The 24,962-nt window shown below is 34.8% G+C and overlaps 3 protein-coding genes across 18 annotated transcripts in view; 1 reads left to right on the top strand and 2 right to left on the bottom strand.

Moving 5' to 3' along the window:
• The window catches only part of LOC143239905 (uncharacterized), a 73,275-nt gene extending 65,404 nt beyond the window's left edge, over positions 1-7,871 (bottom strand). For all 9 annotated transcript variants that reach the window (XR_013021436.1, XM_076481533.1, XM_076481530.1 and 6 more), the window contains exon 1: positions 7,737-7,871. The gene's annotated coding sequence lies outside the window, so the exon portion shown is untranslated. The remainder of the gene's footprint in view (positions 1-7,736) is intronic.
• Positions 94-2,975, bottom strand: LOC143239907 (WD repeat-containing protein 53-like). Its single transcript, XM_076481535.1, has one exon. The coding sequence runs from the start codon at positions 2,949-2,951 to the stop codon at positions 1,932-1,934; it is 1,020 nt and encodes a 339-aa protein (XP_076337650.1). The 5' UTR covers positions 2,952-2,975; the 3' UTR covers positions 94-1,931.
• LOC143239909 (uncharacterized) overlaps positions 7,512-24,962 on the top strand; it is a 76,932-nt gene continuing 59,481 nt past the window's right edge. For 5 of the 8 annotated variants that reach the window (XM_076481544.1, XM_076481538.1, XM_076481539.1 and 2 more), the window contains exons 1-2: positions 7,975-8,135; positions 17,463-17,537. In XM_076481544.1, the coding sequence (XP_076337659.1) occupies positions 8,072-8,135; positions 17,463-17,537 (139 nt within the window). In that variant the 5' untranslated portion in view covers positions 7,975-8,071. Of the gene's footprint in view, positions 7,635-7,974; positions 8,136-8,201; positions 8,522-17,462; positions 17,538-24,962 lie in introns of those variants that run through there. The other 3 variants (XM_076481542.1, XM_076481543.1, XM_076481540.1) reach the window with 3 other exon arrangements.

Here is a 24,962-nt window from a genome sequence, read left to right as displayed (position 1 = left end):
TATTGATATAACTAATAAATTATTAAATTGGGTTTTTTCTAATTGTGTTGAGTATTTTAAAATATTACAAAATGACTTGGACCAATTGGCATATTGACAAATATTTTAAAAATTGCATTTAATGACAATAAGTACAAAATAAGCATTTTGGTTCACATAATTTAGGTCAAACATTTAGTACAGATGGAAACCCTCTTAACAGTATGACTGAAGAAAGTGATTGTGGCTTAGTAACAGGTAAGTTCTCAAAACCATAAAGTGCCATACTGAAAGCAGTACAGTTGAAAGAAAATTAGAATGTATTGAGAAACATACTAAATACAAGACAAGAAAAATAATTATCTCTTTATACAAATTACCACTTAGACCTCACTTGGTGCATTGTGTAATGGGTAAAGTTTTAGTTTCCTTATCTAAGAAAGGATATTGTATTATTGAAAAGGGTTCAAAGAGTTTTCTTCTAATTTTGTGCAAAGCTACACAGTACCTATCTGCACTAGCCATCCCTAATTTAGCAGTGAGAGACTAGATGGAAGGCAGCTAGTCATCACCACCTGCTGTCAACTCTTTTACCAATGAATAGTGTGATTGACTGTCACATTATAACATACCCATGATTGAAAGGGCAAGCATGTTAGGTGGGACAAGAATTTGAACCTGCAATCATGCAAGTAAACTACCCTAACCACTTTGCCATGCCAGGATGAGGTTCAAAGAGTTACCAGATAATTTCCACGATGCAATGGTTGTCTTAAGTAGATAGATTCAAATCTTATTTTATATTGAAAAAAGAAAAGGAAGATAGGAACTTGTCTCAAATTTGCAAGAATTTCTGGTGAAACAACAGACCAAAAACATTTAATTTCTGTGCTTCACTTCAAAATAAGAAAAAACATTTAAACCCAAGAAAATACAGGCTAGCCTTCAGTTGATAAAAGGGTGATTACCTTATGGAGAAAACTAATGTAGAACAATAGTGAAAGCCAGCATTGAAAATATTCAGAATGGTAACAAATAATTTATTGAAAAATAAAGAGTGGATTTAAATTTTTACTTTTTCTCACAAATGGGAGTACAGAAGCAGTTTTGGAAAACCAAATGGGCCTTTTTTGTCAGTATTATTTTGCTAATAAATAACATATGCATTTTTTACCTTGTTAGATGTTAGAGAGGAGGAATTCTGAAGACATTTTTGTAAAGGAGTTCTTTGTTTTGAATATCTGTGGTAAGTACACATACTGTATACTCTCTCTACAAGTACCAAATGAGCAATTAATGCACAAGAATAAAACCTTTAAATACATTAAAGCAACATGAGCTAAAGGTCTTTGTGAAGTTCTTGCTTGAGATTATTTATACTTGATAAATAAATTGATACTATAAAGAGAAGGTGAACCCTAAAACAGAATTCAAAATTTAATTATTTTATTCTTCAGGAGGAAAATTTGTTACATAACTGCTTGCTACTAGCTTTTATCTCAAGGAATAGAACAGTTAACTTGAATGAATAAACACACTCATTCAGAATATCTCATATAATCCTCATGTATTTTTAAATTATGTAAAATTTAATACAAAAAACATACACTTTAAAGTATACTTCATAAGCTGTGAAATTTCCAAGTTCTGTAACTTCTTATTCTTATAGTATTTCACTTGACAAATATATGACAGCAATTACACCTCCATACTAATTGTGAAGAATAACTACACTTGGCAGATTCATATAAAATGTTTATCTTTCTAAACATTATATACTGGCAGTTACCCACGTTTTTAAATTAAAAAGCATACACTTAAATAGTAATTTGCATTTTCTTTATTAAAGAAAAGTATGTTACAATAAGATTTAGAGCAGGTTCTCCATTACTCATATTCACAACTATATTTTTTCATATTTCTAAATATAAAGATAACAGGCTGTTATTACATCAGGAAGGCAGTGTGAATACCTTTAGTTGTGAGCTTGTATCCGCAACAATAAGATGCTCTGACAAAGAAGTGATACAGTTTATTTTCTCACTACTGCTAGATGTCCAAACAGCACGTACGTCTGCTCTCTTAAATTTGTCTTTTTCTTGTGACATCAACTTCCAAGCAATTAGTTTTCCATCATTTCCTGATGAATATAACAGAGTGCATCTGCTGTCTGTGGTCAATAAAGGAAAGTGTACTTGAGAAACTCCAGCTGCATGTGCTTGAATAGATTCAATATGTTTAATATGTTTTCCATGGCAACTGAAAATCTTTACAGAGCCATCAGCTTGGCCACTGGCAAGAAAATTTCCATCAGAAGAAAAATGTACATTTAACACATATGGTGGATTAATATTAGAAGCTAAAGATATACCAGTTTTATAAACTTCACAGTTTAAATCCCATGCACAAAATGGTTTTCCTTTTAATGCATTCCAATGAAATAGGTGACAATCAAATCCACCACTTATAACTTCCCATCGTCGTTTTGGACGATACTGGACGGTGTAAACAACATTCTTATGACTTTTCAGTAATCTGTACACACGTTTATCACTAAGAGAAATTACTGTAACAGTTCCTGAATCGTCAGCAGTTGCCAGAAACTCACCACTATCATCTAAACTTATGTGATTGATTTCTTCCTCGTTAAATGTAAACTTTTCAGTTGGTTTCTGAAAACGTCGAATATCATAGCAGAAAATGCAACTTCCAACTGCAACAAAAATATGTCGAAAGTCACTTTTTCCAAAACAAAGCGAAGCAATATCTTCAGCCTCAGACTCGGATGGTTTTCTTTTTTCAGTAATATGTGCCGCAGGTCGCACACACGACGCCAAACTTTTAAGTTTACCATCAAAAACCCACAATTTAACCTGCCCATCTTCACCACCGGATGCTATTAATTTTGAAATATTTTCTGAAGCAACACAGGTAACACTCCTATTATGATTACAATACTCATTCTCCGCCATGCTTTTGCTTATATAAAATTCTTAACGAATGGAATTTTCAAGTTATGAAAAGCAAATTAATATCTATGAAATGCAAAATATTATTTATGAACTATAACTATCAAAATGCAATAACAACAATTGCTAAGGTGTTGTACACCCTGGTAAAGCACGATCAAAATTTTATTTGTCATAAGACTTAGTCCTATCATATTTTAAACACTACATTATTTACCTATTCTCATAGAGATTTTCAATAGTTAAATATCGTAAAATAATAACAGTTAAACTCCACTATATATATCTGTCATTGACAACAACTATTTTTTGCTCTATCCAGTTTTCCATGCTGAATGGAATAAAACAACAGTGATTGGAACACTATATACATAAGCCATTTGTTCTTATAATACTCTTTAAGTCAGTTTGTAGTTTTCTTCGTGATTCAACTGTCATAACTTTTTGAGAAACATAAATCTAATTCCAAGAATCTTTAGGTGTTAGTAGGCCTAACTTCTCTGCTTGTTGGTCGTCAGCGAGATACCACAACATCAAAACAATTTGCATCCCGCATTCATTTTAACAATGTTTTTAACAATTTAGTTATAGATAAAAATTAACTGTTTGCCTTTTAATTCTATATTCGAAAACTAGCCTACGTCTTCCAATATGAAACTTAAATTTCTGTTGCAAGAACGTTACTCATGGAAGAAACCATTATTGATGCTTGTTGCAATCATACTTCCTCCGTAAATTCCTAGTCTTCGAAATGAGCATTAGTAAATTTATAGTATTATACACGTTCGTTTTATTATTGAAACGGTAAATAATATTTAGCATGAATATTTAAGACAGTTCACTATCATATATTCAGAAACTTACTTTGCGTTAGTAAACCGCTGTATACCCTTCGTCCTCACAGTCTCACCTAAAGTTTACTACTGTCTTTCCACTGTGGCTTGGCATGGCCAGGTGGTTAAGATGCTTGACTCGTAATCCGAGTGGTGCAGGTTCGAATCCCCGTCGCACCAAACATGCTCTCCCTTTTAGTCGTGGGAACGTTATAATTTTACGGTCAATCCCACTATTCGTTGGTAAAAGAGTAGCCCAAGAGTTGGCGGTGGGTGATGATGACTAGCTGCCTTCCCTCTAGTCTTGCACTGCTAAATTAGGGACGGCTAATGCAAACAGCCCTAGTGTAGCTTTGCGTGAAATAAAAAAAAAACCAAGCAAACATTTCCACTGAGCCAACAACTACAGTAACCAAAGCGTTGTAAAAAAGTTATATAAAATGATTTCTTCATCTTTGCAATTATTCAAAGCATTTAGAATTAATCGACACGTTGCAACTGAAGATAAAAAGACGATAAATGGATTTTGGTCGGTAAGTTTATGAGTATATATTACTGAAGCTAAACCAATTTGTTTGCAAGTTATGTATAGAAACATTTTAAACATTAAAAACCATAAACAAATTTAGTAATAAGTATATTTGAAGTGGGTTATATATATTACTTTGTGATCTCTATAACTGAAATTCTTTATTTTTGTTTTGCGTACAATATATACACTGCTGGCCAAAATCTTAAGGCCAATGAACATGAAGAAAAAATATGCATTTTTCGTCGTTAGACTCAACCACTTATTTGAGTAGAGCTTCGAAAGATAAAAATAAGAAAAGAGAAAATAACAATAAAAACGTTTTTAGCATTTAATAGAGAAATGTGAACACTATGAAATTAGCCAAAATAATAGCTGGTCAAAAGTTTAAGACCATACTGAAACGAAGCGTTAATCGGTAAACACGTAACGAAATTTAGTCATTTGTATTCAAGCATTAGCGTTCCCAACATCTCCTGTGTTACATTGGGTAAAAACATTGCAAAGGCTAAAAAGTTGACAGAGTTTGAACGTAGCAGAATTCTCGAGCTGCAAAAGCAAAGTCTCTCTCAACTCATCAGTCAATCTCATCGCTGGTGAGAATGGGCGCAGTAAAACTGCTGTTGCAAATTTCTTAAAAGGCCCTGAGGGATATGGAACGAGAATTTCAAGTGGTCGGCCCAAGAAAAGTTCGCCGGCGTTGAGCAGGAGGATTCGTCGGGTTGTCCGGCAAGACATCGGCCGATTTTGATGAAGTTTTATCCTCACTGTCTGAAGATATAAAACTAGAAGAGTTGGAAGTTTAGAAGAATCTTCAACTTTAGTGGATTGAACAGGTACAGATTTTAGCTGAGATGGTAAAAATATATTTTTTGTTTTATGTGTTATGGTGTAATCATAGGAAAGAGAAGCTGCTTCCTGTAATGTTTCAACTTTCTTTTCATCCAAATAAGTTTTGAGGTCGTCGCTTGTACAGCATTTAAATTCTTAAACAAGACGTAATTGTTTCAGTTTGTCGAAACTGTTGCCAATGTGCACATAAAATTACGTCATTGATCAAAAGAAACCTATTTTTCGTGGGCGAATTCCATATAAGTCAGGATATCTTACAATCGATACCTCAAAACTTTTGGCGATTGCTCGGCATGGCCAAGCGTGTTAAGGCGATCGACTCGTAATCCGAGGGTCGCGGGTTCGAATCCCGGTCCCACCAAACATGCTCGCCCTTTCAACTGTGGGGGCGTTATAATGTGACTATTCGTTGGTAAAAGAGTAGCCCAAGAGTTGGTGGTGGGTGGTGATGACTAGCTGCCTTCTCTCTAGTCTTACACTGCTAAATTAGGGACCGCTAGCGCAGATAGCCCTCGAGTAGCTTTGCACAAAATTCAAAATAAACAAACTTTTGGCGATAAGTCTCCGATACTAACTTGTATGCTTTGGGGATAGCTGCTTTAACCTTATAATAACTGATGTAATATTCTGGAGAGGGGGCAGATTAAGCTCCTTTGGCTTTACCAGTCAAAACATTTTCTAATAATAATGACCATTTTTCGGTGGGATATTCTATGGTTTGGGCAACTTTCTTAAAATGTTGTAAATATTTATAAACTTCATTTTCATTAAATGCTGGTACCTTAATATATCAATTGAGTTCAAAGTCGTCATTTTCCCTTTGAAGATCAGAGTTGAGCCTAATTTCTTTCTTGGCTTTGATTCGGGCTTGTTCTTTCTCTCTTTTTGGCTTCGATGCAGGCTTGTTCAACCTCAATTTGTTTAAGTATGAATTGTATTTCTAACTTATCTTTATCATTGAACTCTGTTTGGCGAGTGGAGACACTAGGCTATTCCCCTAATGCTTCCTCAGAAAACAAATCATTATCGACTAATATTTCAACAATACGCTTTTTAATTCATTTTTGTTGACTTTTTAACCTTTCATTCTAAAATTTTGATAATTTCAAGCAATTCACTTTTATTATATTTTCTAGTTGTTAAAGGGAGAGTGGTTCAAGAAACCTTTGATAATCAGCCATGATGAAATCTTGTTGCCATTCATAAATACAAACTAAATTAAGATTTGAATTTTAATTTAGAACGAATTTTGTCTCTGATTCAGATCTCGGACACGAGCCCCCTATTTATTATCTTATGTATTATACTTTATTTCAGACCAGTCTCCGATTTATTATATTACAATTGTTTCGTATTACTACTCCAAGAGTTTTACAAACTTACAAACAACAGTGAGTCTTATATTCAATCTAAAACTGAATATGTTATCGACAATCCAGGTCCACGACGAACGAATTGATTCAGAGTCGATATTTTCACACGTCGCTTAATCTATATTCCCATCTATATTCTTAAAATCACTTTGTTATGTTAAATTATTTGACATATTTTTAATTTTATGAAATAGCTATAATAACAAAGTATTAAAGTCAATAATTACCAATTAATCTACATTATCACTCAGTAATTATAAGTCTATTTGTCTTAAATCAATTGTGGGGAAAGTTTTAAAATATGATAAAACTAATAGATGCCTTACAAAGTCATTTGGCCCGGCATGGCCAAGCGTGTTAAGGCGTGCGTCTCGTAATCTGAGGATCGCGGGTTCGCATCCCGGTCGCGCCAAACATGCTCGCCCTTTCAGCCGTGGGGGCGTTATAATGTGACGGTCAATCCCACTATTCGTTGGTAAAAGAGTAGCCCAAGAGTTGGCGGTGGGTGGTGATGACTAGCTGCCTTCCCTCTAGTCTTACACTGCTAAATTAGGGACGGCTAGCACAGATAGCCCTCGAGTAGCTTTGTGCGAAATTCAAAAACAAACAAACAAACAAGCAAAGTCATTTAACAAAGCGTACAATTTTACTCTATTGTCAACATGGTTTCACTAATGGAACATGTTGCCTTAGAAAGTAATTTATTGACCCTTTATTCATCCTCTTGTAAGATCAAAATGAATTAAAAGTCCTAAGACTGAGCCCTGAGATACCCACTTGAGACATTAATCCAGTATGAGTGAACTCCATTCATAACAACCTTCTGCTTTTTTTCTCATCCAGTGACTCTTCTACCCAATTAACTAACTTATTTCCCACATCTTTAGAAATAATTTTTACAAGCCTTTTATGTAATACCTTATCAAATTTTTTTTGTTTTTGAAAATCGAGATATACCAAATCTAAATCATTGCCCTTGTCTATATAAACAGTAACTTTTTTCTGTTTGTATTTTATCGTGTTTTAAGTCTTATGCATTATAAATATATTTTGAAAGGCAAACACCGGAGGTTTGTTCATGTGCACAATACAGCCAAATGTAAAGTATAGAGCTGGTTGTTAGCTTTAATATATGTCTTAAAACCTATTATCGCTTAAGATAATACCTCTTAAGAGACATAAATGTACTATTAAACCTTACCTTTGAAAGGGGTGAAGTTTGATAAGCCATATTTGTATGTGGATGATGACATGTTATGGCTGTAGTTAGTGGTAGAATGAATGAAAATAACTTGATTGTATAAACATCTAATCGTCAAAATAATTAGCCTCGTTCTCGCGAAGACTTTTACACACCATATGATGTTAAACAGAAAACTGTGGTATTGTGTGCGGTTAGAACAGAAGTTAGTGGCGTGATACGCGTATTTATGTTTGATCAAAGCAGACGACACTTATACGTTTTAAAGACTGAGTATAAGGTTTATTGATAGTACGTGAACAGACACGACGAAGAAAATAAAGTAGATATGTAAAATGAGCGAAACAATTAATTTTAATATTGAAAGTATCTGTAGTTTACTTAATGAGTTAAAAAATGGTAAGTCGTATATGGTTTAGCGTTCTTTGTATTAAAACTGTAGACTTTGTAAACCTAGATCTACGTAGGCTACAAATACAAAATATAGTGTGAAAGTAAAGGTTAAATGTTTTAATATTTGTCTTCCTAACGCTAACAGTATTAGTTACAAATTGTAACCAGAACAAAGTAATTCCAAGGATCGCTTTACTTTTAATATGTGTATCTTTTCATCAACAGTTTGTGTTGTTATAGTTGCAACATAAACTAAAGGTTAAAAGAAAATACTGGTGTTATTAATTTGGTCAAATGTAGTTAACGGCAAGACACGTAGTAAGAGCTTTTGAACAGTATAATTTACTGAAAAACACCAAAATGTAAGATAATCTGATGGTAATACTTAAATGGTAAGGGCTGGTTCCCAGTTTGTGTGATTTTTATTAATCATGTTAGTGGATTATAAGTTGTACAGCCGAGATCATTAGATGTAACAGGTTCCGTAATAGGTAGGCAAACAGTGGTTTATAAACATAAGGAAAAGTGTTACTGATTGTTGACGTACTACAAATGAAACTTTTCCTTATGCTTATATATTGTTGTTTATTATTAGTGTAATACGTTTCCCTATTCGAATAACTTGTTTCTTATTGTACTTAATCTTTTAAAGTTAGGTATTATGTTTGACATAATTACAGATATCAAACTGTAGTCAGTGGCACTGCAACCATTTAATTTACTAGAAACAATTCTGTTTTATATGTATTAACTTCTAATACAGGAGTGGTTGAGAGGGTGGAAATTGGAGAACATTTGGTTCAAGTAGTCATTGTTTTATTACAGAACTTTGTCTTAGGATCTTTGTCCTTTTTGGTTTGCATCAGTAATGTGAATGAAAGAATGGTCAACAGATTACTTAAATTTGCTGATGGTATGTCAAGGTTGTGGGTGTTGCTAACTGTGAAGAAGATACTACTGCTTTACAAAAGAATTTAGATCATTTAGGAGTTGGACAGATGAGTGGCAGATGGATTTTGATTGTAATAAATGCAAGATAATCCATATGTGTTATTATAATTTGAATTATAAGTAATGCTTGGATGGAAACAACCTTAACATTGTTATGAAAGAAGGGTATCTTTCTGTAATGGTTGATCAGTCTCTTAAGCCATCCAAGCAGCGTGTCATTACTAGTGGTATGGTAAATAAGATTTTAGGCTGTATCTACAGAAATATTTAATAGATGTCTAAAGAGGTTATAATTTCATTGTACAGGTTAGGACACAATTGAAATATTGTGTTCAATATTGTGCTTCTTACCTAAGGAAGAGTATTGAATTATTAGAAATAGTTCAGATAAAAAGTGCTAAAATGGTGCTTGGGATAGGGGGGGTTTCAGATGAGCAGAGGTTAAGGTCTCCAGAGTTTTTTTTTTCTCTTTAAAAATTAGTTAGAGAGGGATGATCTGATTTAGGCATTTTGGATTTTGTTAAGGGATTTGAAACTATTGATGCACATGACTGGGAAAACTGGGCAAATGTTTTGAGTGCAGTTACCCTGAAGGCATCAAAAGCTTTTCATAAAAATTATTGATTGCATGAATACAATCTTTAGTGTATGTCTAAAGAGTACCCAGTAGTTCCCACTAGTTATGATTTGTAAGCCTTATATATTTATATACATGTTTGTTTATCTGTAGTGTAGTTGAAGTGGTGTAAATTTTGATAATCTGGTATGTGAAGTTAATGAAGAGAAAAATTAAAGAGGTTCAAAAATATACAGGGCAACATATGCTTCTTCTGCTTGTGGTGCCATTTGGCTGAGGCTGGTTATACTGATGTATCATTTTTTGTCATGATGGGAATGGTAGGACTATGGGATACAAATTTTGGCAGGGTAGGAGTCATCTTTAGCTAAGCTTATTCTTCTAACAGGGTGGTTAGACTTTGGATGTTATTGAAGCAGTGAATTTAAGAGACAGATTAATAAATATAAAGGCTAGCTTTTAGGTTTTTATTTTCTATTTAATAGCTTAGTCTAATTTAGAGGATGGGACAATCTAGATGAACCAGGAGGTCCATTATTGTCTCTAAGTATTATTGTTTAATGATTCTAGGGTGAGGAGATGCTACAAATCCTTGACATTTTTTGTTTACTGGGACAAAATCAATTTTACCAGCCAAAAGACAAAAAAAAAAGTTATTAAAGTCTAATAAAAGTCTGGCATGCAATAAAAAAACTGAAAATTTGTTATCCCAAACTTGTACAATAATAAATTGCAATACATGCAAACCAAAATACATATTTGAAGCACATGACACTGAATTTTTACTGAATTATGTTCACGTCCCCTTTTTTTTTTATGGGGATGGGGGTTACAATATCAAAATGTGAGAGTTTATCATCATTCTTATGTTTCATGTTAACTAAAGAAACTTGTTGCATGAAGTCATCTAGATTACCTTCATGACTGTATATATATCTCTTCTCAGCTTGAGCCCATCTATTTAGAAAATGCCACTTGAAATTGATAATAGGGTGATATCCTGTTATAGTTTCTCAAATTCTGATATACTTAATCCACACTGTTACCCTCATTTACATAAGCAGTAACCTTCTGAAAGAATATGAAATTAGTTTGTTTTGAATTTCGTGCAAAGCTACACGAGGGCTGTCTGCACTAGCCATCCCTAATTTAGCAGTGTAAGACTAGAGGAAAGGCAGCTAATCATCACCACCCATCACCAACTCTTGGGCTACTCTTTTACCAACAAATAGCAGGATTGACCATCACATTATAATACCTAACAGCTGAAAGGGTGAGCATGTTTGGTGTGACAGAGATTTGAACCTACAACCCTCGGATTACGAGTCGGGTGCCTTAACCACCTGGCAATGCCGGGCCTATGAAGTTAGTAACACAGAATAGTACAATATGTCACTTATCTATAAAGGTGAAAAGCAGGCATCCATTAAACTTATGCATTATATTAATATATGGCTAATGTTTTCAGAATATTTAAAAAGGTAAGAAATTAGAGACTATAACACAGTAAATACAGTTTTTTGCTGTTTGGATTTTATATTCATTTATTTTGAAGTAGATTAGTAAGGGTATAATTTCAAATCCTGCATGTAAGGCTCCACTGGAGACTAAAAAGTAATAAAAAAAAAGCTTGGCTGTACATGGGTATTAATGATATTTCATACAGATTTAAAATTATTTAAATGAGTACTCAATTGACTAGCCATTTCATGTTATTGACTTGTTTGTTGACTAACCTGCTAACCTGTCTATGCATGATGATAGCATTTTCATAGGTTTGATATGTGCTAATTCAGTTTGCATCTCTAACAAATTTTTGACAAATTGTGGCATGGTTTAGCTTTCTACAACTATTTGTAGAAGAAGTTTACTTATTATTAAAGAAGAAAACTGTATCTAGAGAAATATGAGATATACAATTGTTTTCACCATGTAATATTTTATTATGACAGTGTTTTAAATATATATACATATAAAGAAACATGTACATCACACCTTTGAAAAATTTATTAAAATAAGATACTATTAAACCATTTATAATGAGAAATATAAAACTTTTCTGACATTTTGTTTTAACTGTCCATTTCATAATTTTTCATTGTATTTTGTTCAAGCATTTGGGTCATTCCATGTCAAATCATCCAGATTTTGGAAAATTTTCCAGGTGACCCCTTCAGAATGCCTTGAAAAAGTTCACATGTGCTCATCTACCCATGTAATGAAAATTGCCAAAGATTAGATCAATATCTCTAATAGTTTCTGATTTACAGCCCTGTAAAATTTAGTTAATTTTTGTTTATTTTTGGCAAATTCATTTTTGGACACCTTTGGCTGCTTAAAGCTGCAAGAGTAATGGTGGTAGAAGGCTGAAATGTGCTACAAAGACTGAATTAATTTCATAGAATTCAAAAATGGTCTGAAACCAAGTTTATCTCTCTTGGGATTTGCATAGTGAGGCAGTAAAATCACCTAAAAACCCAAAATCATAAAGAACATTGGTTTATGTAATAAGCCAAAGCTCTGAGACTTAATATTGATACAAACCTGAATTTTGTTCTCTAATTTCCTGTAACATATCAGTTGATAAATCAGCAATTGTTGGAATTAAAAGTCTGTTAGATCTCCTGTAAAAAAATGTAGTTGCATGCAACTTTTTATGATTTAGCTAAAACTAGGCCTACTTCAGGCCACAGTTTGACCATGTCACCAGTTATTCACCCTTTTCAGATTTTTACCATATATTCTTACATCTCTGAATATGATCTACACGAAAAATCAGGATGGTGTTCAACCGACTTTTTGAATTATAATTTTGTAAAGTATCTTCTGACCATACGTTGTTTACTTGACAAAAAAAACTTCAATTCAGGTATGTTACTGTGTGTAAATATATCCATACAATTTTGGAATAATTTGTGAATCCCATTGAAATATTCTAATGAGCCTTTACCATATATTCTTACATCTCTGAACATGATCTTCAAAAAAATCAAGGTTGTGAAAAATAATAAATTATCCAATTTTAAATGTCTCTGATATGTACCATTGGGCAAAGGACCACATTCAGGGCATTCAGTTCTTTATTGTCAATCAGGAATCAGTCCTGCAGAATTGTGTAAAGTGTGTTCCACTTGAGCGCTATGAAAAATGCAAAACTGTGTCAGGTATTAGGTCACATCATAGCTTTATTCCTCACTCTACCAACAAATTGTATATGAGAAGGCTGTCAGATGATGATGTGTACACAGTTGTAACTGTTGGTTGTAGCAGTGAAAGTGATGCTGCAGCAGCTCAAATAGGGTCTAATGATAGCAATGACAATTATCAGCCAGGGAAATATGTGGCAAGCATATACGATCATGAATGGTATGTGGGAAACATAAAAGATAGATCAGATGAACATTCCAATGTGTTGGTGTCATTTGTGAAGAAATCAAGAAACGATTTGTTCTCGTGACTTGCAAGATCACGTAAAGATGAAAGCTGGATTCCTTTCCAACATATTCTTTGTCTGATAAGTGCACCTACCGTGCAAGACAGTAGTGCTTGCCACTATGTTCTAAGTCAAAGTGATCTCAACATAATCAAACTCGAATTTCAGACATTTATTCAAGTTTTCTGAACAAAGCAATGTTTATTTGATGTTGTTAAGGCTAATTTATCGCCAAAGCAGTTTTTGAAACATTTCATTGTTGAGATTATTGCAGTTTGGTGTGACTATAATCTTTCTTAGTTATTCCCTGTTATAGCACTCTGCTTTTTGTGTGTGATTTACCTTTGTATTTATTATATTATGAATCTTAAACTCAGCCATATATGCATAACTGTAATGCATACACAGTATATTTGCATTGCCATGTGATCTAACTAGTTATGCCAATAAACTTGTTCAGAAATGAATTAATTCTTTCTTGTTTCTTATAACTTCATTATTTAACATTGTTAAAAGCTGGTTAGAATATTTCAGTGGGATTCATAAAATTCTGACAGGTATTTTTCAAAATTGTATGGATATATTTGCACACAGTAACATACCTGAATTGAAGTTTTTTTGTCAAGTAAACAACTATGGTCAGAGGATATTTTACAAAATTATAACTCAAAAAGTCGGTTGAACACCATCCTGATTTTTTGTGTAGATCATATTCAGAGATGTAAGAATATATGGTAGAAATCTGGAAAGGTTGAATAACTGGTGACATAGTCAAACTGTGGCCTGAAGTAGGGTTATTTTTAACTAAATCATAAAAAGTTGCATGTAGCTAAATATTTTTACAGGAGATCTAGCAGACTTTTAATTCCAACAATTGCTGATTTATCAACTGATATGTTATAGGAAATTTGAAAACAAAATTCAGCTTTGTATCATATTGAGTCTTAAAGCTATGGCTTATTACATAAACCAATGTTTTTTTATGATTTTGGGTTTTCAGGTGATTTTACTGCCTCACTATGCAAATCCCAAGAGAGATAAACTTGGTTTCAGACCATTTTTTAATTCTGTGAGATTAATTCAGTCAGTGTAGCACATTTCAGCCTTCTACCTCCATTACTCTTGTAGCTTTAAGCAGCCAAAGTTGCCCGAAAATGAATTTGCCAAAAATAAACAAAAATTAACTGAATTTTACAGGGCTGTAAATCAGAAACTATTAGAGATATTGATCTAACCTTTGACAATTTTTCATTATATAGGTAGATGAGCACATGTGAATATTTTCAAGGCATTCTGAGGGGGTCACCTGGAAAATTTTCCAAAATCTGGATGATTTGACATGGAATGACCCATTTAAAAGTCATACAACTGACATTTCGTGCATACACAATTTGCATTTCTTTAAAGTTAGTTTAACCTGTGTAATGATAACAACATCCAGTATTGTTTACAAAAGAAATTCATTGTGTATATTTAAAGAAGGATATTATGGTTACTCTTGAACTTTTGACCTTTTTTGTTCTTGCCAATCCTCAAATAAACAAACATACCCTAGAAGTACATGATCAAATTAATCAAAAAGTTTATTATAAATAGTTTGTTTTGTGGATCACTGAGAATCTATAAGTATAGTTATAACATAGATTATTTCTTCTAATTAATGGATTAACCACCATAGTTATTTATGTATTTGTTTTACAATTGAACTTTATACAACTGTTCATAAGTTGTTACAAAATGTTGCACACATTTGATTTGTTTGCTAGTCCTGAGCTTTGAATATATAAATATGCCAAAGAAGAACACTTTCAAAGTTATCATGTTAACATTGTCTTAAACTTGTATATTTTTTTACAGATGTAAACCTTGATATATGTAGGAAAAACCATTCGTTGGATAAACAAACACCATCTAAAAGCACAAGTTTGTAGTGACTAAGCTAGAAGCTTTAGTCTTTATATTTTTAAAAGTTTTTGCTACTGTGACAATCTGGGTGAAAATTAGTTGCACTGCACAGAAAAACTTTTGTTTCTATTGAGCAGCTAATGGGAACTTAGCTAAAAATTTTCTGCCTCTTAAACCCCTGATTGTAACTCGTATAGATTCTGCCTCTTGGCCACCATTTTCTTGATTCTTCAATTCTAACATTTTGCACTTCATCCCTTATATAAGGAGACTCCTAACCTAAAAAGAGAAAGAGACTATATATATCATTATTCAATTACTTAAAACGAGGAAGTAAGATATACAGTTCCTTCTATCATTATTGTTTAAATTCAACCATGTTTCAGTATGTGCCATTGTATTATATTCTTCATGTCAATTATAGCTCCAAGCTCATCTGTTCTTCCTAATACATCTAACATCAGAAAAATAACAATTAAGTTTATTATTGATCCTACAATGTTTATCATTAAATCCATAGATATACATTTAAAACAATTGTTTAACTTGCTAATGGTCTAAATTTCTCGTTTCCAAACTCCTTGTTGCCCTAGATATCCCATTTGTTTTTTCACAGTTTCTCTCACCATTACGCAAATTAAGTTTATCTTTATTGAATATACTACAGCTTCCCAGGCATAATATTTGACCCATATGTGTGGCACCTATCTCTGTCACATAACTCATTGTTACCCTAAAATGATTCCATAAGTGAAACATCCTAACTGTTGCTCTAAGAGTATCCCTCATAACCTTTTATTTATTGGTTATACAAAGTAATTCATCTTTCCCCAGGAAGCACTTTCTGGGGTGACACATTTATTTCTGTCCCTAAACCTATGAAGGAGTTTTTTGTTTTGTTTTTTTGTACTGTACTCATTAAGCTTTGAACTAGTACAGGAAACCTGTTTTGATGGATTATCTGTTGCTATGCCAAGACTTTTTTTTTCACTTGCACTGTTGAATGATTTATCATGTATGTTAAATGTGTAAACTGAAAATTTATGACCCAGATGCATCTACTTACATTTACTCTAGTTAACATTCATTTGCTAAGTATTTGCACAACTTATAAATTGATTTAAGCTGTGCTGTAGTACTTCAAAATACTTTTTATAATTAGACACATACATGAGTTTAATATCATAAGTAAATTATACTACTTCATTGTTTACGCCGTTATCAATATTGTTAATATAAATAAGAAAAGCAAAGTCAAAGCACTGACCCTTAAGTCACTCCAGTGGTGACAAGTGTCTTGTTTTTACTTTCTCTTATCTATCCACCCTACACACCTTTTACTTAGACTTTCCCCAGCTTCTACTGAGGTAATTTTTCTAGCTGATCTTTTATGTGGCATCTTACAAAAAGCATCTGAAAACATCTACTCTAAGTATGTCACATACCCTTTTTCCATTTTCAAAAATATATTAAGAGATTATTGAAGCAAGAACCATTAGTGGATCCATTTTGGCTTTTTTTGTGGTATCATATTTTGCCAAGAGGTTTTTTAAGCTTATTTCAACAGAACCTTTAGAATTTTCTTGGTATAGAAGACTAGCTGGCCTGTAATTTCCAGAGCAATTCTTATCTCTCCCTTTAAGACTAGAAATAAAATAAAAATGTGAAATTCTAAATTCCTCAGTATCTGCTCAATGTGTGATGACAAAATAAACTTCCCACATGTCTGATCTTTGATCCCATTTAAACCCAAGAATAAACATTGACTAATTTTGATGCTTCATCTTTTTTAATTTCACATTATTTGTATTTACCACAAAGAGATTAATATATATGTTATTGGTCTAGTATTTCACTCACAATGCTCGTAATCAGAAATATTGCTTATATATTCTCTTGAACAAACAGAAGGGAACACTGGAGGAAGTGGTAAAATACAGTGTAAGTGCATAATATTATAATGTAGTCCTCAGGGCCTAATTGTTGGACTGTTCTAAATGCTGTAGAAGCTACCTTGCTGTTGTTCACAATGTAATGTGGTACTGGAGTAGTAGTTAAATTTCAAAATTTATTGAAATGATTTATTGATGTTAAGAATCACCATTAGGCTAGCAAAGAAAAAAGGTAATAAAGCTGACAAGAGTTTAACAATTATACTGTGGTGTACATACATCATGGCCTAATGAATTACTTGGAATTTATCATTTACTGGTCACATTGAGTCTGTGAGAAAATGTGTGGTATGCTTCTTCTGTAAATGAAATTGTACAATAATGAATAATTTTTTATTCTTTAAACGGAGTATAATAATTAAATGGCAGTTATCTCACAGATTTGTTTAGTGTTTTACTGTAGATTTGATAATTTATTCAGTTATAGTATTCAGGGCTTTAAATTATTAGAGGTATTCATATTATATGCACTATATAAATGTAAATGTGTAGAATAATAAGTTTAATGATTTTAGAAAAGAAAAAACTCGGTGATGACCTCCAACATCACATGACTCAGAGGAAGGCATTAGAAGATGATATTGGAAAAGGTGAGTGAGTTAGATTTGAATAAAATACTCTGGAAAAAAGAAATTGATAATAATTCAGCTTACATTTTATAAGTTACTTACATTATGAACATTTAAATACTATTATAAAACAACCTGCTATGCAATGAGAGATCACTTTTTTGGTGTACTATATTATAGAAAACTACCTAAGGTCTGTGAAAGTTTGTACTATCCTTCAGAGTGGATTCCTGTACGTGGTGAGAAGACCTCCCAGGGAAGGTTCTGTTCTTTCAGTTTACCTCCTCTGGGATCTAAACATCCACCCACATGTTTGTTGTGTGTGGCAACCTGTGACGGGGAGGAAGGGATCCTGGTGGTTGAGAGGTCTAACTCTCACGCACCACTTTGTCCTTGACTTCCTGTAGACGGGCTGCCTTGAGGTGGCCACCTTGGGTCAATTGGCTGGTCCACTTGGGCTAGGGTTAACCAAGTATCAGTGTTGGATGTTCTTAACAGGTGTTGTGGACATTATATCTGATGCTGGTGTTTGGGTATAGTGATCACAAAACCCTGGCATTGCTGCAGTGTCCTTGTTTGACATTGTAGTGCATTCCCTCGTAGGGCTCCATGGTGGGTGCAGTCAGTGGGCACCGAAATTTATTATGGATACTCCAATTAAAAATCTTAATAAAATAATGAAAAAACAGTCTATAGGTAAACAACCATGTCTTGAAGATTCTGAGCAGCAATCCTCACCATTTGTACCACCTGTTGTACCTCATTTTCTTATATTGCATTCACTTTCAGACAAACCTTTAGGGCAAATGTCTCCATTTTTTATTCAGAAGGGACTAGAGGGACTTGCTGGCTCTCCAAAGTGAGTAAAGAAGCTTCAATCTGGTGACATATTGGTGGAAACATCCACTTCTCAACACAGTGAACTCGTCTTGCATTCAAAAGCTATTGGGGATATACCTATTGAGGTTACACCTCATGCTACTTCAAATTCATCATGAGGAGTTATTGTGGAGAGGGATTTGAAGAACATCCCAAAGTTGGAGATTCTCGCTGGTTTCCCCACCCAAGGAATTTTTGCAGTGAGGTGTATCTCCCTTCCAACAGTAAAGACCCGTCAAATCAACCCAGGGCAGGATTCATGGAGGTTGATAGACCTCCCTCGAATAAGGACAGTAAGGAAAAAAGACATGGTCATAAACAGAAGGGTTCTCCACTCAATTCGCCTACATGTAAATAAAAATGGTAACCCTGATACAATGGAACTGTCGAGGTTTATGTTCTAGTCTGGATGACATCAAAACACTGATTGCTTCCTACCATTCTGTTTGTTTTTCCTTACAGGAAACATTTCTTAAACCTGCTGATACAGTCACCTTTTGGCAGTTTTTTTATACATAAATGACAGGCTGAGTGGTGGACAAGTGCATTGAGGGGTGGCACTGTTGGTTGATCAGCATGTGTCCACCTTGTATTTGCCACCTGACATACCCTTGTAGGCCGTAGCCATCTGTATTTCCTTGGGTCATACCATCACTGTTTGTTCTCTCTACCTGTGACCTTGAGAGACATATGATCAATCAGACCTTGATGCTCTCATTGAACAGTTGCCATCTCCCTTTTTCATCCTGGGGGACTTTAATGGACATCATCCCCTCTGGAGAAGTGCTGATATTGATAGGAGAGGTTGCTCTGTAGAGCGTATGTCTCTGATCACAACCTTTCTCTTTTCAACACTGGTTCATCTACTTATTTCCATGCACCTAGTCAGTCCTTTACTGCTATTGACCTCTCAATTTGCTCCCCTTCATTATTTTCCCATTTTTCATGGAGGGTTGACAATAATCCACAAGACTGATCATTTTCCTATAATCTTGAGAGAGACTGGCCATGGTCGATGCCACATGACCCGGTAGAAGCTGGATTAGGCAAACTGGCCCTCTTTCACTGCTCTCGCAGAACTTGATCTTGCCATCGTCTGTAAGCCATCAATAGACATCTGTGTGGCAGCAATAACTGACTGTATTATGCAAGCAACTGCTCAATGTATTCCTAAAACCTTAACATGTTTTCCACTATATCATCACCCATGGTGGAATCCTGCCTGCCACGTGGCACGGAAGGCTCAAAAATGAGCCTGGGAAATTTCTGTAGATATCCCACACTCTCGAACTGCATTGCTTTCCAGTGGGCCAGTGCACATGCTCGATGGGTAAGAAGTCAAAGCCAGAAGGAATCTTGGATTAAGTTCACAACCAGCATATCTTCTACCACCAGTTCCAAAGTCATATGGGATAAGATTTGAAAGGTCAGTGGGCAATATAACTCTGTCCCCCTCTCGATTTTGCTCTATGATGGCCAGGAAGCAGCTGATACTCTAGGTGAAAGCTTTTGCCAGTTATCTAGCACTTCTGCTTTTTCTTCTACCTTCTTAGCCATCAAGACTCGGGCAGAGCAATAACCTCTTTCCTTTCGAGCCGATTGTCTCTATGACTATAATCGTCCCTTTACACTGGTGGAACTCAAACTGGCCCTTCATCGGTTGGACCTGATGATATATACTATAAGATGCTGCACCATCTATCTCCTGCTTTTCTCATTATTCTTCTGATTGTTTTTAACCAGATCTGGTAGGAGAATGTTTTCCTGATGCTTGGTGCCAGGCTATTTTTCCTACCTTTATCCAAGCCTGGGAAGGATCCCAAGATTCCTTCAAACTACCATCCAATTGCTTTGACAAGCTGTCTCTGTAAGACCTTAGAGAGGATGATTAATCAAATCAACCTCCTTTCGCCCACCTAGTGTGGGTTCCGACGACAGTGCTCCACCATGGACCACCTGATTCGACTTGAAACTTCAATCAGAAAAGCCTTTCTTAAACAGCAACATCTTGTATCAATATTCTTTGACATTGAGAAGGCTTATGATACAACATGGAGGTATGGCATTTTGCGAGACCTCCATATATATTGGTTATGTGACCATTTGCCCATTTTTATTAAAATGTTTTTAATGGACAGGAGATTCTGAGTTCGTGTGGGTTCGACACTTTCCCGTTCTTTTCTACAGGAACTTCGAGTCCCTCAGGGCTGTGTTCTGAGTGTCATAGTATTCTCAATATAAAAATTAATACCATTACTGAACAACTCCATCTCACTGTTGCAAACAGGCTCTAGGTCGACGACTTTCACATCTTAGGTCAGTCGTCGAACATGAGGCATATTGAGCAGCAGCTACAGGCTGCCCTCAATTGTTTACTGAAGTGGATCACAGCAAATGACTGTACTTTCTCTCTCTTTAAGACCGTTTGCATGCACTTTTGCCACCAACGGAGTATTCACCCTGATCCTGAACTCCGTATCGGTGAAGTTGTGCTGCCTGTAGTCCCTGAGACTAAGCTATTGGGGCTTATTAACTTTAAGCTGACCTTTATACCATACATCAAGCAGCTACAGCTGTCAGTGATGGCACCATTTTAAACATGTTCTGTTTCAAGGTTTGTCCATAACATTTGACAGTGTTATTGGTGTTGGTGACACCTTGCTAATGTTTTTAGTTTTTTAAAGGCTATTAATCTTTTTAATGCCATTTAAGTTTTTTAATTTATACATTATGCTTTTTTAATGTGGCTCCCTTTTAAAAATCAACGTTCATCTAGTTCAATTTGAAATTAGAAACTGGCCAGAACATTGAATAACTCAAAACCAGGACTGGAAAGGCCAACATTGGGTGACTAATGCTGCTGTTTGAACTATCCATTTGAACTACCCGTTAGTCATCCTGGTGAGTTATTATTATAATTTTGCTCCACATTTTTAAAACCTTTTTATTACTTTCCTTTTTGAAAATGGCCATAACGTCAAATAACTCGGAAACAGTACTGGAAAGGCCAACTTCAGGTGACTGACGGTGGTTTTGTACTTGTTATTCTTCCTGGCAAGTTATGATTATTACAGTTACGCTACAGAAAATCCTTTACAACTTGAATTAATGTAGTTTTCTCTTGATGTTGTAGACTAGATGTAAACATTGGTTTTATGTTATTTATTTATTTTTTTAACTGTTTTGTTTTACCTTAATTTCATTTCATGAATTTTACCAAATTTACTTTTAACTTTTTACCAGATGTTTGGTGCAGATAGCCTAGCTGCTTTGTGCCATAAAACACTAAATCAACCAATCAACGAAGTTTGTACTTATCATAACAATTTCTAATTTTAACTTTATGACCCTTTAAACATGTTTGGGAAAGTTTGTATAATAAGATTTACCAATGTACATCATTTTGTAATATAAAGTGTTCTAAGAGATTGTAACTGAAAAAATGGGGGAAGAACATGAAAACTGCATAGTGGATTCTTTGAGCAACCACTGAGCCACAACAAACTCTGATGGATCCTACAGAATCACCTGATTTTGAACCACCCATAAAAACATGAACAGAACAATGGTTTGAAAGTTGCTTGACGAAGAGAAAACTGTACTTCCAATATAGAGTATTTGCTTTCCTGTGATGGCTCAATAAAAGGTTGCAGAGGTGATGTGGTAACAAGCCATGGAGGAATGGGTTGGTCATCAGGTTTGGCAATGTCATTTAATGACAGAACAGTTCAGTCAGCTGTGCATCTGAAAGCATACACTTCACAGAATGACCCCTTCCAGCACCACCCCAGAGAGAATTGTGTCCTTTAAAATCTCCCCATGGGAAAATTGGAGTCAGCAACTGTTCTATAGGAGCATTAAGTTCTGATTGATGCTAAGTCTTTCCTTGAGGCAGATACAGAACACCCATTGATAGTACAACCCATGGAGACAAAGATGGCTAAAGCCTTCAGGGATGTAGAGTAGCACAAATAAGATTGGTACATTCTGGTCAACTAGCAGCAACACCCCTCCATGAACTTGACCATCATACAACCTGCCATTTTTATATGAGGAAAACAGCCAAAAGGATTGTTTCTTTCAAGGAGAGACACACACAGTGATAGGTATCATCAAAGCCTTAATTTCATCCAAATTAGAACAAAACTCTTTACAGTTCTACTGCATTATAGTGGTCACTTTTATTTATGAGGAGGAGAACCCATTTGTTTTCTACCATGACAATTTTTTTTGTTTGTTTTTGGTTGGTAGAGTTTGATTGACCTTCATGAAACCTACCCCAGGACAACTAGGCAGATTTCTGATGGAATGAGGAGACTTTTTGACTGAGGGTGTGAATGAATGATGATTCTACACCTCTGGGCCAAAGGAGAGAGATCCAAGCAGTTACTGGATGTGACAACAAGGACAGAGACATGAGAAGTGTTTGACTCATCAATGAATGCAACCATGGAGGGAAAAAGACTCCTCATATGATGTGAGAAATACTCTGATGGAGGCACAAAAAAATCTGTCTGCACTCCCACTGTTGCAGTGAAAGAAAGTACAGTAACACATCAACTTCTGAGCCTAGATATAAAAGAAGGTATTTACAGTATGTGAACATTTCCTTACATTTAGGGCAAGAAAAAAAGTAGGAGAGGTGGAAACCATCACATTTAACACGGTGAGGGTCCAGTTGACACACGCAGACATCATGGTCTTTGCACTACAATGAACATACTTTGAAGAACCAAGACAGGTTGTCTTGGAAGGTACAAATTGCTATTACTGAAAACACCTGAGATGGTTAAGAATATAAGGCTGTACCTTACAGTTCAGTCAACCTTCTTTAACAGTGGCAGTTAGACATGGCAATGCAAATGTCAGTGTGAAAACAGTTGTAGGCTGCATAATTCCATCTTTATGAGTGGATACATGCTGCACAGCAGAAACTCCTTGATTGGAAAATAATATGAAGGATCTCCCACTCAGGATGTTTTTTAAATCTATCTCAAGGATGCCTCCTTGTGAGAAATTCAGAATAACATGGGGATCAACATCAGTAGGCATGTCCCACATGGCCTTTGATTTCAAGAGTCCACTATATTTTGATGTAGATGTTTCTTCCAAGATTCCCCAATTATGTAACTTTCTGATTGACTTCAGAGAGTCAGCAAGCCCCTCTAATCCCTTCTAAAGGAAAAATGGAGATGTCTATGCTACAGGTTTGTCAGATATAGAAAGCATTAAAAATTGATGTTTACGAATTGTCGGCAGTGATGACTGCAGATTTGAGTCTTCCAAACATAGTCGTTTTTCAATCGTTTATTTTTTTTTTTGGTTTCACTTGGGAGTGGATCCATAACAAATGGAGAATATTTAGAGATTTAGAGCCTACTGATCCCATCCACCATGAAGTCCTATCAGGGGGTGCCAAACAAGGATAGTGAAGCTATACCACGGTTTTATACAAAGCTAAAGTATAGCATTATATAGATGCCAGGATTTCATGGGCACTATACCTAAACACAATCTCCACACAAAATGTTTACGGAACCATTAAGGATGTTCAACGTTGGTACTTATTTGGCCCTACCCCAAGAAGAACCAGCTGACTGACTCAGGGGGAACCACATGTCTATGGGAAAATCAAGACTAAAGTGATGTGTTGAAGTGCTCCTGTTATAACACACTCATCAGAATGATACCCCTCAACCCTCAGGGTTCTTTCGTCTCCTTCACGGGATGTCATGCATTGCAACACATGGGTGGATGTTTAAATCCCAGAGGAGGTAAACTGTACATACAGAACTGTCCCTGGAAGGTCCTTTTACCAAGTACAGGAATCCACCCGTAGGGGTTTACAAAGTAATTCTGAGTTCTCTTGGTAACAAGAGTTCATTAGAAAGAAATAAAAGTTACTAGACAGAATTGTATAAAAATACAACAATGAATTTTTATTTGACACAAACACCATGTTTGTACTTGTTTACTATGACAGATGGTTGCTTTTATTGGAACTGGATTATTCTCTCTTCAGACTGTTTTGATAGAGGTTCTGTCCCAGTTTGACTATAGCTCACTTCACTTCGTTAAATTATTAATGTCGGTCTAGCTCAGCAGAGACTAAAACTACTCATGATTTGTCATTCCCATTTAAAAATAAGAAGTTGTAACCTTGAGATATTACATTAGAAAAATTGCTTTCTACTTTCATACTATCTTCCCTCACAGCCAGATCAGATGTCATGTCAACATAATGACACAACAATAGGTAGCTTGAGCAATAATAATTTAATGACTTTTCTAAGCACCTGCTGCTATTGACAACTGCACAGACAGTTGAATAAGTGAGAGATTTCAAAACATTCCCTATTAAAATAAGAAGGTAGAAAATACATGGTATACCTGCATGTGTGTTTCATAAAATCATTAAAAATGCTTCATTTTTAGATTACAATTACAGACTTTTATGTCTTTCTAAATTTGTGTAAAACTTTCTCATGAAGTTTTTGTTTCATAAAACTGTACATTTTATCATGGTTTTGATCAGGAAAACACTCCACTGTATTTCACTGCCTGTAG

This window comes from Tachypleus tridentatus, chromosome 13 (genome assembly GCF_004210375.1).
Source record: "Tachypleus tridentatus isolate NWPU-2018 chromosome 13, ASM421037v1, whole genome shotgun sequence".
Taxonomy (NCBI): domain Eukaryota; kingdom Metazoa; phylum Arthropoda; class Merostomata; order Xiphosura; family Limulidae; genus Tachypleus; species Tachypleus tridentatus.
This window is presented reverse-complemented; position numbering and strand designations above follow the sequence as displayed.